Source organism: Elephas maximus, chromosome 6 (genome assembly GCF_024166365.1).
Source record: "Elephas maximus indicus isolate mEleMax1 chromosome 6, mEleMax1 primary haplotype, whole genome shotgun sequence".
NCBI classification, from domain to species: domain Eukaryota; kingdom Metazoa; phylum Chordata; class Mammalia; order Proboscidea; family Elephantidae; genus Elephas; species Elephas maximus.
The window spans coordinates 62949137-62964858 of NC_064824.1; the positions used below are offsets into that span (position 1 = coordinate 62949137).

The following is a 15722-nucleotide window of genomic DNA, read 5'->3' on the forward strand; positions in this document are numbered from 1 at the left end:
AGTGATCCTATAGGACAGAGTAGAACTGCTCCATAGGGTTTCCAAGGAGTGGCTGGTAGATTCGAAGTCCTGATCTTTCGGTTAGCAGCTATAGCTGTTAGCCACTGTGCCACCAGGGCTCCAGAAAGTGTCAGAGGGGTACAAAGCACAAGCAGCCTAACTCCAGATCTTGGCTCCTCACTACTCTACTTTGCTCATTGGAGGATTTATTTAAATACTTCAGTCTGACACATTTAATGAACATTTAAATGTTCAGGTATTAATAATATGAAAGAAAACCAGTAACTTTTTTTTCATAAATGCCTGGATATCTGCTCTCAGATGATAACATTAATGTTTACATTCAATATGTGAAATGGAAAACAGTTAAATCACTAGATGATTCATAGAAAAAAAAGCTCTTTTTGCTATCTAGTCTTGTTTGTTCCTGGAGGACTGCCACGGATGGAGGATGGAATGGTCAGGAAACTCCAGAACATCGTCTCCACCCCTTACCTCCTCCTGGATGGAGAGACTTCGTAGCCGTGGATACACAACATCAAGCATCACAGTGAAAAGGAAAAACCAACTGCTGGGTTTTTCAAAATAGAATATAAAAATATCATTTCTATAATTCTTTTAAAAAATTTTTTATCACAATGTTTGGCATTATGTAGATATAGAACCTATAATATTTTGGTTAAAAATAAAAACATTCCTTGGGAGTAAAGGAAATAAACTATAACCAGATAAAGCTCAATCTATGCACATAAACTCATGTGGTGAGTTGTATAATTATTTGGTTGGTTTCTTTAGAAAAAGTTTAGCATTTCTGTTTAACAAAAAGAATCATAAACATGGAACAAATTCTCACAATGAAGCAATCAATATAACAACATTTAAATTATTTGGATAAAAAAGAGACATTGTAATTCACAAATAAAAATATTTTAAGTCTATGAAGTGATTCATCTTTATATCTTGGGAGTTAGTCCGATTTTAAATCACTTTACTATAAAGAAGGATAGAATTGCTTCTTAATAAACTGGATTTGCTTTAAGTATACATTTTTTATTTTCTAAATTTAAACTGTGCTGTCTGACATCAGCGAATCTACCTTAAAAAAGAAAAAAGGAAGGACATATTTAGTTGACACTCATCAATTAGTTAACCATCAGTTTAAAAAAAATTAACTACCAATCAACATAGTCCACTCTAACATAATCATAAATCAGTGGAACTAAGCATGAATATTGTAAATTAAAACTTTGTCATGTAGACAGTGGTTCAGCAAAAATACTGCAGGTAACAAGGTACATTGCCGTGCCTGTTTAAAATGTAAAACTTACCTTTCCAAGCTTCGCTATGTCTCGGTACAACGATAAAGGCAGGTTAAAGACAGCTGTGGAAAGCACAATAACGAAGCGGCGACCAATAAACAAGTTATCAGGATCAACTGAAACACAGTAAATATTATAAAATGTTTACAGGTATAAGAAACATTTCAATAACACACCAAAATAGCTGAACAGTTAATTTATAAAAGTGACTTAAATAACATTAAATACAACTTGAATGAAAAATGATTTTAAGGGTAAATAAACCCCATGAAACCCCGTAAAAATAGAAATATATCACAAAAATGTAAATACAAAAAAAAAAAAAAAAGCCTTTAAGGATGAACTAATAGCTCAAATAATGTTTTAGTATTTTACATTCCAATTATTTTAATAGCATCCTATTTCCCTGCTTCTGCCTTCCTTTGACCTCTTATACTCTTAACCCAGAAACAATGGAGATAATTTTAAAAGGTAAAAAATATTAAGCCATTTATTCAAAAACACTGCAATGGCAAAACCCTCCATGTATAGGGTCGCTATGAGTCGGAATTGACTGTAAGGCAGTAGGTTTTTTGGGTCATGTAGTAGGTAAAAAAAAAAAAAAAAAAAGTAAACTACATGAAAATAGGGCATTTTCTGAATATTTTTCACCTCTATAACCCAAAAACCTAGGGCAGTAAACTTTAATGAAATTTCAAAAATCAAAGGTTTAGATTAAAATATTCAATATATTTCTATCCTTTGTCAAGAAAGAAGTGGTTTCCCTGGTAGACAGAAGCAACTTTGTGGTTGTAGGGAAGAAGTTACAGAGAAGCTACTGCAACCTGGTATACACTACAGATTCTTGGATTTCACAGCGGGACTAGTCCTGTATTTAATCTATCTAATTTCTGTAAGTCTAGCTTTGGGAAATGATGTGGGACTTCAAATGTGGTTGGAGTGGTGGAAATGGTTTGGAAGGTATGAATAAAACTAAAATGTACTTTCTTTTTTAAAACAGCTTTATTGAGATATAATTCAAATACTATACAATTGACACATTTAAAGTATTTCACACATTTAGCATATTCACAGATATGCGCACCCATCGCCACAGTCAATTTTAGAATATTTTCTCAAAAAGAAACCCTGAATCCTTTGGTTATCATCTCCCTATATTTCTACCCTCCTCTCCCCTAAGCCTTAAACAACCACTAATCTACTTTCTGTCTCTGTAGATTTCCCTATTCTGAACATTTCATATGGATGGTAATTATACGTTAGATGGTCCTTTGTGACTGGCTTCTTTCACTCAGCATGTTTTCAAGGTTCATCCATGTTATAGTATGTATCAGTACTTCTTTCTATTTTATGGCCAAATAATATTTCATTATATGGATATACTATATTTTATTTAGCCATTGGTTCATTGATAGGCATTTGAGCTGAGTTTCCATCTTTTGGCTGTTGTGAATAATGTTGCTAGAAATATTCAGGAAAAAGTTTTTGTATTTCATTTGGGTATATGAAAAATATTTTAAATTAATCAACACGGATGTCCTTAAAAACAAACCAAACCCAGTGCCGTTGAGTCAATTCCGACTCATAGCAACCCTACAGGACAGAGTAGAATTGCACCACAGAGTTTCCAAGGAGCGCCTGGCAGGTTCAAACTGCTGACCTCTTGGTTAGTAGCTGTAGCACTTAACCACCACACCACCAGGGTTTCCTACTGACTACTAGACACTTTATATTTGTTATATAATTTTGTTTCTCAGAATAACCTCATCTTGCAGTCATTTGCTACCCATATTATTTTATACATGAGTTATTTTATTTGAGATAACTGAGCGTCAGAAAAGTAAGTAACTAATAAGCAAAAGAATTTAGATTCAAACCCAAATTATACTCTCACTGTCTTAACTGAATTACTTCCCCTAAAGAAGTTCCTCTCTCTGGGGTTTTAGGCCATTTTTTAGAATCATAAGTTCCAAAGTTTATGAACAATTTGTAATCACAGAAGATAGTATAGTTTATCCCTCTAGCCCCAGAAAGCCTACATTTATTTGACCATTACTGCTTGCCTAGTCTATGTTGAGAAGCAGAGAGACAGGCACAGACAGGCAAAACAATAATCACCTCAGAGTCTCAGGACCATATGCTCCACGTGCCAACAGGAGGACAGTGAAGCTTCCTGTAGCGGTGACATAGGGCCTGAGGCCTCAAAGCTGGTTTAGAGTTTTTAAAGTATATGCAAGTTGGATGAGTTAAAGGCAAGTATGGGAAAAATCTATGAAATTGGTGTGGAGGCAGAAAAGACAAGATGGGCTTGAATCCTAGATCCACTGCTTATTGGATATGTGACATTGGGTTATTAATTAGACAACTCTAAGACATAGATTCTCAATTGATAAATGAGGAAAATTTTAGGAGCTTTGCAGGATGGCTATTATATTATGTAATATGTCTGGTATGTAGTAGATGTTTAATGAATGTTAACCATTATAATTATTATGGCTGAAATGCTGGGAGCCCTGAGATTAAGTGGCAGAAATAAAGCTAGAGAGGTTGGCTGGGGCATACTGTAAAGGACTCTTACCTTACTAAGACATTTGGATTTATCCTAATAGTAGAGTAACATCTAGAGGTTAACATATAGAGGTTCATATTTGGAGATGGAAAATATTTCACTATATTATAAATTTGCTTATATTTAACCATAGAAGGGTGTACCTAGTTTACTGTTTGATTCTCAACCACACCTGTTGCTATCAAATTGATTCCAACTCATAGTGACCCTGTAGGGCAGAGTAGAACAGCCCCACATAGGGTTTCCAAGGAGCTCCTGGTGGATTTGAACTGCCAACCTTTTGGTTAGCAGCCGAGCTCTTGACCACTACACCACCAGGTTTCCTTGATTCTCAGGGGGATTAAATTAAGAGTTTGAGTTTTTTTCCTGTAAGTATATATATTTAAAGATATTTTAGAATGTAAATGCTTTTATCTTTTGAGTATCTACCAGTATAAATAACTGGAAAATCATTCCACTTTCCTCATCACTTTCTGTCTATAGAGTTACATATTAAAGATGTAGCAGTCACCACCAGGTGGGTGATTTAAGGCCACCTGCTCCCATGGCATCACTAGGGTGTAGGGCATGCAGGCCACACTGCGTGACACTGTCAGAGGGGGTCACACCAAAATGACTGACTATAAAAGTGTAACAAGAGCATTTTTTGTAAGCCCAGTTTACATGTATCTATAACAACTCTGCTCATTTACCTTTTGAAACCTGATGTGCTCCCGTCAGAGCTGTCATTGTTACCTGATGACGACGACGCTTTTAATTACGTAGTTTCGTCCACAAGTGCTACAAGCACACGCTGTTGTTTTTGTTGTTGTGAGTATTTTTATAGTTGCTGATTTTGTCAAATTTTCTGGTGTTTTAGCTACAGTATTGTGGTAACTAACATTTGTGAACCTATATCAATAACTTTTTTGAGAATGAAGTCTTAATTAAAGGAAAAGAATGAGTGATATATGGAAATTACAATTTACAAGCAACATTAGTACAAAAAACATTACTAAGGATTCTGTATGGTCTGGTACAGGAGGAGGATGGGAGGGATGACACCATGAGTTACAGCGCTAGGTGACACCAACCCTAGTGATATCTGTGTGTGTCAGTTTTCCTTAGTCAAGAATGTTGGCTGAAATAGAAGACGTCTGATATAGACACTATGTTTCCAGTATTCATCAGTTTAACCTACTTCAAATTGCAAAATTGGGAGATGCCAATTGATATTGAAAAATCCCATTCCTTTCAGGTTATGAATACAACAAATCCCGTCTGTGGAAATCATTTTTGTCAGATTGACTCAGAAATTCATAATGAACAAAAAAGAATTCATGTAGTTGATGATCACTGATATCTACCCTTGGCTGGATACAAAAAAATGTTTGTTTTTTTAGTTTAGGAATTAGAATGTTATTCTCTGTGATTAAAAGTTTCAATTTTTAAATAATTTTAGAAATTCATTTGAGATGTTTTTTAAAGGACTGATTTATGTTATGTACAACTGTATTTAACCCATGAATGCAAACATTTCTCGTTTATTTTCCATTACAAAGTTTCATGAATATAATTGCTTTTAAGATAAAGTAAGATTCTTCAAATTAACAGTTAATTTGAACCTAAATATTTCCTCATTTTTCCACTCTACATATCATTATAAACAGTTAAGGAAATAGCAGATCTCATTATTTTTCCACTCTACATATCATTATAAACAGTTAAGGAAATAGCAGATCTCATTACTTCCTTGGACCATGGATGGGGTCAATCAACACGTACTAACAGTCTAAAGACATTTATTTATAAAAATATCATTGAACTGTAGAAGCTTCTTGTGTCTCATTTTTGTTCTGATAAAAAGAAGAAAATCAGCTTGGGCACAAAATACATATCTAGCTAACCTACATGCTTAAGAATTAATGTTGAAAATTTTAGTTTGTGTTAATATTAACTTGCTCAAAAGTTGGAAGCTATGTTTTAAAATTTATCGACTTGTAATAGTAAATACAAACAAAAGTTGTAACCATAAAGTAAAACATATTTCCAAGGGTTTATATATAATAAAAACTGTGTTTATCAAAATATTCACTTCAGGAGCTATGTATCTAGTCCAAAGAAGACGCTATTGTTTTAATTCATTGATTTTTTTCAAATATTATGTTATTGTTATTATTTTTTTTAAATTTCCTCAGTGGTATCAAATCGTTGTGCATTAATTCTGTAAAGTCTGAAGTCTGTGGAAGCCAAGTCTGTCAAATAAGTGAGTAACTGTGGTTTTAAAAAAAAAGGGGGGGGGGCTTTTACTCTGAACAATGAGATTAATTTTCTTTTATGGCTCATAAACTAACTTACAAGAAAATTCCAAGATAGAAACTTCCAAATGACATTAATTTTACTTCTTGTATACAAAACAATCAAAATGGAATTAATCATTGTTAATAGTATAACTCAGCCATAACAAAACAGTCAACAAAGTCATAAATTAAAACAACAAAACAGGAAGCTCAAGTTCCAAAACTCCTGAACGCAACTATTCACGCATTTCTGGTGAACATAATTTGAACTAAATTATTTATATATCTGTTCTGATTTACTCTTGAATCTTTTTCTCTACTAATATGTTTGGTAGAAAATATATTTCTTTCACTGGGAAAATGTAAGGCCTAGATAAACGTTAAAACAGAAATTGCAATTAGTATATAGGAGCCTAATAACAGGATCTCAATTAGCAAAAAAGACAATTTTCACAAATGGTCTAATAATGACGTGGTTTTTGCTCGGCTGCTAACCTAAAAGTTCGTAGTTCAAACCAAACCAATGGCGCTATAACATTACCAAAAAACAAACCCACTGCCGTCCAGTTGATTCCGACTCATAGCGACCCTATAGGACAGAGCAGAACTGCCCCATACAGTTTCCAAGGAGTGCCTGGCGGATTCGAACTGCCGACCTTTTGGCGAGCAGCTGTACCACTTAACCACTACACCGTTTTCCCCATAACATTACAGCTTCTTAAAATTATAGTCAAGAAAACCCTATGGAGCAGTTCTTCTTTGTAATACTTGGGGCTTTTATGAGTTGGAATCGATTGTATGGCAACGGGTTTTGTTTTTGTTTTATTACGTAAACTGATATTCGGAAACTCTGGTGGCATAGTGGTTAAGTGCTAAGGCTGCTAACCAAAGGGTCGGCAGATCGAATCCGCCAGGCGCTCCTTGGAAACTCTATGGGGCAGTTCTACTCTGTCCTATAGGGTCACTATGAGTCGGAATCGACTCGACGGCACTGGGTTTGGTTTTTTGGTTTTTGTAATCTGATATTCAAACAAAAATACACCTGAATAAACATTTTAAATGTTTAAAACAAAGAAATTTGGCTACATTGAAAAACATTAAAATTATCTGACGTCCCACTGCTTACACCGTTTCTCATTACTTTGTCTTATATTAATAACCAAGACTTTGGTTATCTGGGGAAAGCATGAGCAATTGACCAATTGTCAGCCTAAGACACTGGTGACATATTTCAAGAAGGAGAAAAATAAATAGAGCTTTGTTAAGGATTTTATCTACTGCTGAAAATACCCCGGCATCATACTATGCCTCACAAGATGTAAAACAAAGAATGCATTATAAACTATTACAATCAACAATGGTGAAGAAACTATGACAAGAACAAAATTATCTTCTTTGTACATATGACCTCATTTTTAAAAATCATATTCGATTATTATAAAATTAATAAGCAGGATGGAAGTTTCAAAGGGAACGTTAGCCTTTTCTATGATGCTTTGATTTCAATGAGGTGTATATATCCATATGCGGAGCCCTGGTGGTGAAGTGGTTAAGAGCTCAGCTGCTAACCAAAAGGATGGCAGTTCGAATCTGCCAGGCACTCCTTGGAAACTGTATGGGGCAGTTCTACTTTGTCCTATAGGGTCGCTATGAGTCGGGGCAATTCTATTCTGTCCTATAAGATTGCTACCAGTTGCAACTGACTCAATGGGAACGGGTTTAATATATCCATATACTATTTGCATAATTATAAATCAATTAAAATTAATAATACAATTTTTTTTCAGAGAAAATTAAACATTAGAATACTATACTGCCATTAAAACAAACAGGATAGGTTTCTGTTTTGATGAGAACGTGTTCTTAACATATGACTAAGAGAAAGAAGTTATAGAACAAGGAGCCCTGGTGGCAAAGTGGTTAAGAGCTCAGGCTGCTAACCAAAAGTTCTGCAGTGTGAATCCACAAGCCACTCCTTGGAAACTCTATGGGGCAGTTCTATTCTGTCCTGTAGGGTCGCTATGAGTTGAAATCAACTCGACAGCATACAAAAACAACAATTAGTATAAATATCTCAAGTTACATGTATTCTTAAAACTCTGAAAATTCTGAAAGTAAAAATAAAAATAATAAAAAATATATGTTTAAATCCTCAAATTTTTTGTTTTAACTTACCTCCTGGGAGTCTTTGAAAAACTTTGCTCAAAGTATCTCCAGTTATTATGTTGTAACTTATCATTGCTAAAAAAAAAAAATTAAAATAATACAGTCACAATATATTACGTATTTCCTGAATATTTGGAAAAGTAATCAGTTATTGCTTCTGAAATATTGGCATAATCCTACTACCTTCAAATACATATTGTGATTATCAATATGTACAACTTCAAAATAACTACACAATAGATTTAAGGGAAAGCATTACCATATTTTTTGCAAATAACATGCCCACATATATAACGCACGTAATGTGCCCAGGAAAATGATGAGCAAGAGGGTTGCACAGTTGGCAATAAACGTGTAACATATGTGTTATTTGTGTAAAAATCTGATAATTTATATTACAGAAAGATTTTCACTTTATAAATTGATTCATTTCAGAGTACCTTTTTTTTTTTTTTTAAGAAATGAGTTTCGGTTATCACTTAAAATGCTATTTATTTTGTTACTAAAGTTCAGGTTTCAAATACTTTTTCAGGAATATATGTACTGTTTAAAGTGAGGAATAATAATAGAAAATTGTGAAGCACCAAAATAGCTCCTCAATTGAAAAGTCAGACTCTTTTTGGGAAATATATTCTTAGCCTTCTGTGGAGACATAAAGATCGAGTGGGTTGAACAATAGCTTTTGTGCTACTTTTTAAGATGAAGTCAACTTGGGTGTTAGTCAATGTTAACATTTTACTTATTTAAGAAGTTCTAGGAGCCGTGGTGGCAGAGTGGTTAAGAGCTTGGCTGCGAACCAAAAAGGCCGGCAGTTCAAATCCACCAGACACTCCTTGGAAACCCTATGAGGCAGTTCGGTCTACTCGGTCCTACAGCATCGCTATGAGTCGGAATCAACTTGATTTAGCACTTAACAAAAACAGGTGACATATTAACCATTATAGTACAAACTTTAAACAGCATGTTGACTTTGCACGTGACTTCCACAAATTCTTATGGTTTCCGAAAAATATATTCAGCCTTAGGAGAAATCTATTATTTCTCTCATTCACTTTTAATCATTCTATTTTTAATCAGACTAGGGGAGCACAGACATTAACCCAATGAAAATCATCCTTAATTCATTTTACTAAAGGATTCAGAAAACAAATCAAAAGGGTCAGAACATAAAGGAGAAAATGCCTAATGAAGTAAACAATTTGGAAAATATTTCGACTGTCAATATTTTTTAATGACTAATGACAAAATTATTTAGAAATGGCTCTATATTTATGCAAATAATTGCAATATTCACATTCACAACCATCTTACCTATAAAAGGATACAAAAACTGTAGAACAGAGAGGAGGAAATACCCTGGAAACCCAAAGGTTTTATTGACCAAAGATTGGTAAGTGTCTGTTCCAGAAAGGGCCCCTCCTTTTATCAATAAAACAAGGGAAAAGTCTGTGGCAAAAATAAGAAATAAAAAAAATGTCAGATTACATTTAATGCAAAGGTGTCTCATGTTTTGACTTACTTAACATTGAGAAAAAGGTAAATTTTAAAGAAAACTGTAATATAATGATAAGTATTCTTTCTTTTCATGAAGCATTACTTTAATGAAGCAGTGCTGTTCCTAGTTACATATTTTTCTATCTAGGTGCAAATATACTTAACATATTTGTGCAATGAACTGGTCAGAAGGCGGTACATAGGGTAAGAGTCAAAGAGCCTGTGTTACATTTTTTCTTTCCTAACATAACCAAAACACTGACTATCATCAAGATATATCATAAATATTAGCCAGTTATATCCCCTTGTTTCTAATCTCTATCCTGCTTTATTTTAGGGCATAGGCCTTTATCATTTCTGTCTGGATTGCAGCAATAAACTCGTAGTAGCTCTCTCATCCACCAATCTGGCCCTCGAACAAAACTTTTTTTTTTTTTAATATCCTCTCCAGATAATGACGTTCTCAACATTCCCCCTCTACCTGATGAATGTGATTACTTCTCTCTTCTGCTAAAAATCCTCAAGAGGATCCTCTAATGTTTTTAAGTGAAAATCGGCTCCTTTTCATGAGGCAGAAAAGTTATTTATTAGTTGTGTGAACTTGAGAGAAGAATTTGACTTTCCTGAGTCTGATCTGCAAAGTAAGGGCAATATGCCAACCTGGAGGGGTAGCGTGAAGATTATGGTGTTTAAATGTCTACCACAATGCCTGGCATGTTACAGGGGCTCAATGAATGAAAGTTTGTGCTATCTTTACTTATTTTTGAGAAGCTACATGTTGTGGTGGAAAAAGCATTGTGTTTAGAGCCAGATAAATATGATAATAATAATGATAACAGCTACAAAAACACTAGGTAATATTTTTGCAACAGTTTCTGTGTGCCACCCTTTTTGAAAATGCTTTATATACATTAATTCCTTTAATCTACACAAACACCATAGGTAGGTGCTAATATTATACTCATTTAATAGATGAGAAAAGTGAGGCACAGAAGGTTAAGTAACTTTCTCTAGTCCACACATCTAGCAGTGTCAGGGTCAGGTTACAAATCCTAGTAGTCTGGCCCCAGAATCCACGCACTTAAACATAAGCTCAAATCTGTTGCTAGTAACTGCGTGATCTTGAGCAAGTCACTTCAACCTATAAAAGGCTCAATTTCCTTTTCCATAAAAGTAGAACATTACTACCTATTTCATGGAGTCAAAACGATTAAGTATAGCGGCTGCTTTATGGTCAGTACCCAGTCAGCCCTCAGGAAACTGTAATGATTATCATTACACAAGAGTCTTCATATCTGCCTCTGCAAACCTAACTGCGTCTCTCTCCATTTACCAACTTCAACCCTACATTTTAGCCAGACTGAATCACTTACATGTTTCCCTTTTGCATTTCCAAATTTCTCTCTGCTGGGAGTACCCTTCCATTTTCTTTGCTAAGTCACATTTTTTCGTAAACACTCAGAGGAGGTGTCTCCACTTCCTCAGAACATACTTGCCCTTTGAATCTGGGTTAAATGCTTGTGTCCTTATTATCATCCACATATTTTTATTATGATAGTCTTCATGATGTATTATAATTATGTGGTTTTTTGTTTGTGTGTTTATTTTCCTGCCTGACACATACATTGTAAGCTTCATAAAGGCAGGGATAATATTCTTCATTATATTATCAGCAGTTTCAGTGACTGGCACATTAGTGATGAATCCATGTTTCTTGAATGAATTAATGATCAATATAGCAGCGTTGCTAGATGCCTACATATCTAATTCTAATTTAGTCTGATTAAATTATCAATAGATTTTTAAATGTTTTTTAAACACAAAGGAAGGAGCAATTAATTCTAATTCTTTTACTTGAAACTGAGAAAAGCTACGTAGAAGAATTGAGTAATGCCTTAAAGGATGAACAGGATATCTGACAAGGCAGAGGCGAAGGGGCAGGGGAACAATCAATGAGAAGGCAGCATGAATGCATATTCTAGATGTGGGGAATAGAGTAGGCATAAGGTCCACACATGATACAGTGTTGGTGGTAGGTCACAGAGAGGTAAAAAGAAAGGCTGGAGATGAGATTAAGAATGCAGATTATGGCCAAACTATGAAGAGATTCAAATGCAGTCATTTTTTTTCCATTGTCATAGAGTCTTAGAATATTTTGATTGGTGGAGGGACAGACAACCAGAGCGAGGTTTTCTAAAGACAACTCTTGCCGCAACATGGAGGACTGATCAGAAAGCAGAGACATGCTAGAGGCAGGAAAACTGAACAGCAATTTTTTGGTCAAGGAAGAGAATCAGTGAGAACTTGAGTAACAGAGAGGAGGTAACCAATTTCTTAGCTGTTTTGAAGGTGGTGTGATTAACTGTATGTCTACGATGAGAATGTTGAGAATTTTGTGAAAATTCAAAATGTACTGCTCAGAGGTGGGGCCAAGACGGCAGAATAGTCAGATGCTTCCTGTGGTCCCTCTTACATCAAAGATTCAAAAAATAAGTGAACCGATTATACATGACAATCTAGGAGCCCTGAACATCAAAGACAAAGTTGAGGAGTTGGATTGAGCAGCAGGGGGAGGAAGAGACAGCTCAGAAGCAGCGAGGAAGTACCTGGCTTGAGCTAGCGAGCACCAGGTGGTCTGGATCAGCTGCTGCAGGCTGAGGCAAGCAGTAGCGCTCAGGATGCATTTTACCACATTGAGGGAGATTGGGTGGTAGAGACTCTGCATAAGCCTTTGGAGCCAGGGGGATGTGGTGCTGGATCTGGGAAAGTTAAGTGCAAGCCTCTAACTTACCGTGTGGGATCAAAAAAACTCTCCACTTCTGAGACTTTTGTGGTGGAGAAGTGCCTCTTTTTCCCTCACCCTTTCTCCTCCCCTCTCTGCTCTGATACCAGTCTGGCAGTATTCAACAACTGCCATGCCCCTAAGCTGGAAATAGGATTGCACTGAAACCAGTCTTTAAGGATAAAACAAACAAAAAAACCCTGCCAATCCCCCTAAGCCAGGTACTCTGGACTAACTGTGCCCAAACCAGTCCTGTGGCTTTAAAAAATCACCATGCCCCCTAAGCCTGGAACTCAGGGCAGGCACTGCCCCTTAGCCTAGGCATAAGGGCTCCATGGACTTCAAACACCTTTCATCCCTGCCTAGACCTGTGTGGACTGATTCAACAGCATAGGCCCTTATTAGCATAGAACAACAGGGTATATACCTGAAGCCTATTTTCAACTGCAAAAGCAAGAGGGAATGGCAGATACGTGACATTTGACACCACACTGCCCATTAAGCAGCGTCCTCATCCATACATAAAAGGGGCCTGAGGATTGGCAGCTTCACCCATTCCACCTAGCCACCCACGACAAGGGTCCAAACATAAGCAGTGCCTCCCAGTCCTTACAGCCAACAACACTGGGTGCCCAAAGTCTGGCTACAAAACCCACCCACCTACAGACTCTAGGGAACAGGGACATGTCTTCCACCTAGGCACTTAAGGCGCTTATCAGCCTCCTACCTTGCTCAGAACACAGCCCCCTCTGCACCCAGATATCTGTGCCTGCTCTAATAACCCCTACGTAGCCCCGTCCATCTAGATTTGTAGGGAAGAGCCTACGCCACACACTCTGTGACCAATGACCTGGACACCTGAGCTGAATCCACACAAGAAAAGTAAACAGACTCCTGGGTCCACTCACCTAGTAGCAGTTCTAACTACCTGGGGACAGGATGTGAAAGCTTCAAAGATGCCAATAACCAAAGTAGTTCAAATGCCCACCCTATTTGGGCATATCAAAACAAAACAAAACAAAAAGCTAGGACACAGTAAGCAAACATGCAATAAATAAACATAATAGAGGAATTCAGGAAAGCTATACAAGATCAGAGTGACAAATTTAACAGGCTGCTAGAATCCTAAGGGAGACAGCAATAAAAATCCAAAAGATTAACAATACAATTTTAAAATTAGACAACTTGATAGAAAGTCATAGCAGCGGAATTGAGGCAATGGAGTCAGAATTAGTGAGACTGAAGATAAAGCACATTTATTTGAGGAAAAATCAGATAAAAGAATTTAAAAATGAAGAAACCCTAAGAATAATGTGGAACACTATCAAAAGGAATAACCTACGACTGACTGGAATACCAGAATAGGGGTGAATAACAGAAAATACAGAGAATTTTTAAAGATTTGTTGGCAGAAAACTTCCCTGATATCGTGAAAGATGAGAAGATATCTATCCAAAAAGCTCATTGAACCTCACACAAGGTAGATCCCAAAAGAAAGTTACCAAGATATATTATAATCAAACTTGCCAAAAACAAAGAGAATTTTCAGAGCAGCTAGGGATAAATAAAAAGTCACCTACAAAGGAGAGTCAGTAAGACTAAGCTCTGACTACTCAGCAGAAACCATGCAGGCAAGAAGGCAGGAGGCCGACACGTATAAAGCCGTGAAGGAAAAAAAAAAATTGCCAGCCAAGAATTATATATCCATCAAAACTGTCTCTCAAATATGAAGGAAAAATTAGAGCATTTCCAGATAAACAGAAGTTAAGGGAATTTGTAAAAACCAAACCAAAGTTACAAGAAATATTAAAGGGAGTCTACCAGCTTTTTTTTACCAGCTAGAGAACCAACAATATCAGATAACAACTCAAGACTAGAACACAGGACAGAACAACCAGATATCAAAACAGAAAGGGAAGTCACAAAAATAAGTCAAAGCTAAAACACTGAAAATATGGAAACAGATGTTTCATATGGAGAGAGAGTTAAGGCAATATCAAGAAATAAAAGATTGGTTTAAACTTAGAAAAATAAAATAAAAAAGACTCAGCAAATATAAAATCAACAATAATGAAAAAGATGAAAAGAAAATACATAAAGAAAAACAACTCATCACAGAAAATTAACTGGAATAAAGAAACTGTCGACACCACAAAAAAAAAAAAATACCAAAATGACAGCACTAAACTCATAATAAAATATCATACTTATCAATAATTACACTGAATGTAAAGGGACTAAGTAAAGCAATAAAGAGACAGAGAGTGGCAGGATGGATTAAAAAAAAAAAACCAACATGATTCATCTACATGCTGCTTACAAGAGACACACTTTAGACTTAAAAACACAAACAAACTAAAAGTCAAAGGATAGAAAAAAACATATCAAGCAAACAACAATCAAAAAAGAACAGGAGGAGGCGGAGCCAAGATGGCGGACTAGGCAGACGCTACCTCGGATCCCTCTTACAACAAAGACACGGAAAAACAAGTGAATCGATCACATACATAACAATCTACGAACCCTGAACAACAAACACAGATTTAGAGACGGAGAACGAACTAATACGGGGAAGCAGCGATTGTTTCCAGAGCCTGGAGCCAGCATACCAGTCAGGTAAGGCACAAGCACAGAGACCTGCTCCACCCCCCTGAACTAACCCCGGGAGGGGGACTAGCCGGTTCCACGGGCGGCGTGGGACGCAGCCGTTAGGAGAAGTCCCCGGGAGGCAGTGACTGATCTTGGAGCAGAAAGAGCAGCACCCGAGCCGGGGAACCGTCCCACAGGGATCTGGACTGCACGCAGGTACGCCATAAACACGGAGAGTTGCTCCACCCCCTGAACTAACCCCGGGAAGGTGACCATCCGGGTCGCGCGGGCGGCGTGGGACGCAGCCGGTAGGAGAAGTCCCCGGGAGGCAGCGACTGGTATTGGAGCTGGGAGAACAGCGTTCCAGCCGGGACACTCGGTCGCGGCACAAGCACGGGGAGCTACTCCACCCATCTGAACTAACCCCGGGAGGGGGCCCACCTGGTTCACGGGGGCGGCACGGCCACGCGGCTGGAGGGACGAGAAGTCCCCGGGAGGCAGCGACTGATTTTGGAGTCGAGAGT

At 36.8% G+C, this 15722-nt stretch overlaps 1 protein-coding gene across 2 annotated transcripts in view; it reads right to left on the reverse strand.

Moving 5' to 3' along the window:
* Positions 1–15722, reverse strand: part of SLC38A11 (solute carrier family 38 member 11) — a 73957-nt gene that overhangs the window by 38857 nt on the left and 19378 nt on the right. For both annotated transcript variants that reach the window (XM_049887333.1, XM_049887332.1), the window contains 3 exons: positions 9645–9779; positions 8343–8408; positions 1329–1435 (listed from right to left, as the gene is read on the reverse strand). In XM_049887333.1, the coding sequence (XP_049743290.1) occupies positions 1329–1435; positions 8343–8408; positions 9645–9779 (308 nt within the window). The remainder of the gene's footprint in view (positions 1–1328; positions 1436–8342; positions 8409–9644; positions 9780–15722) is intronic.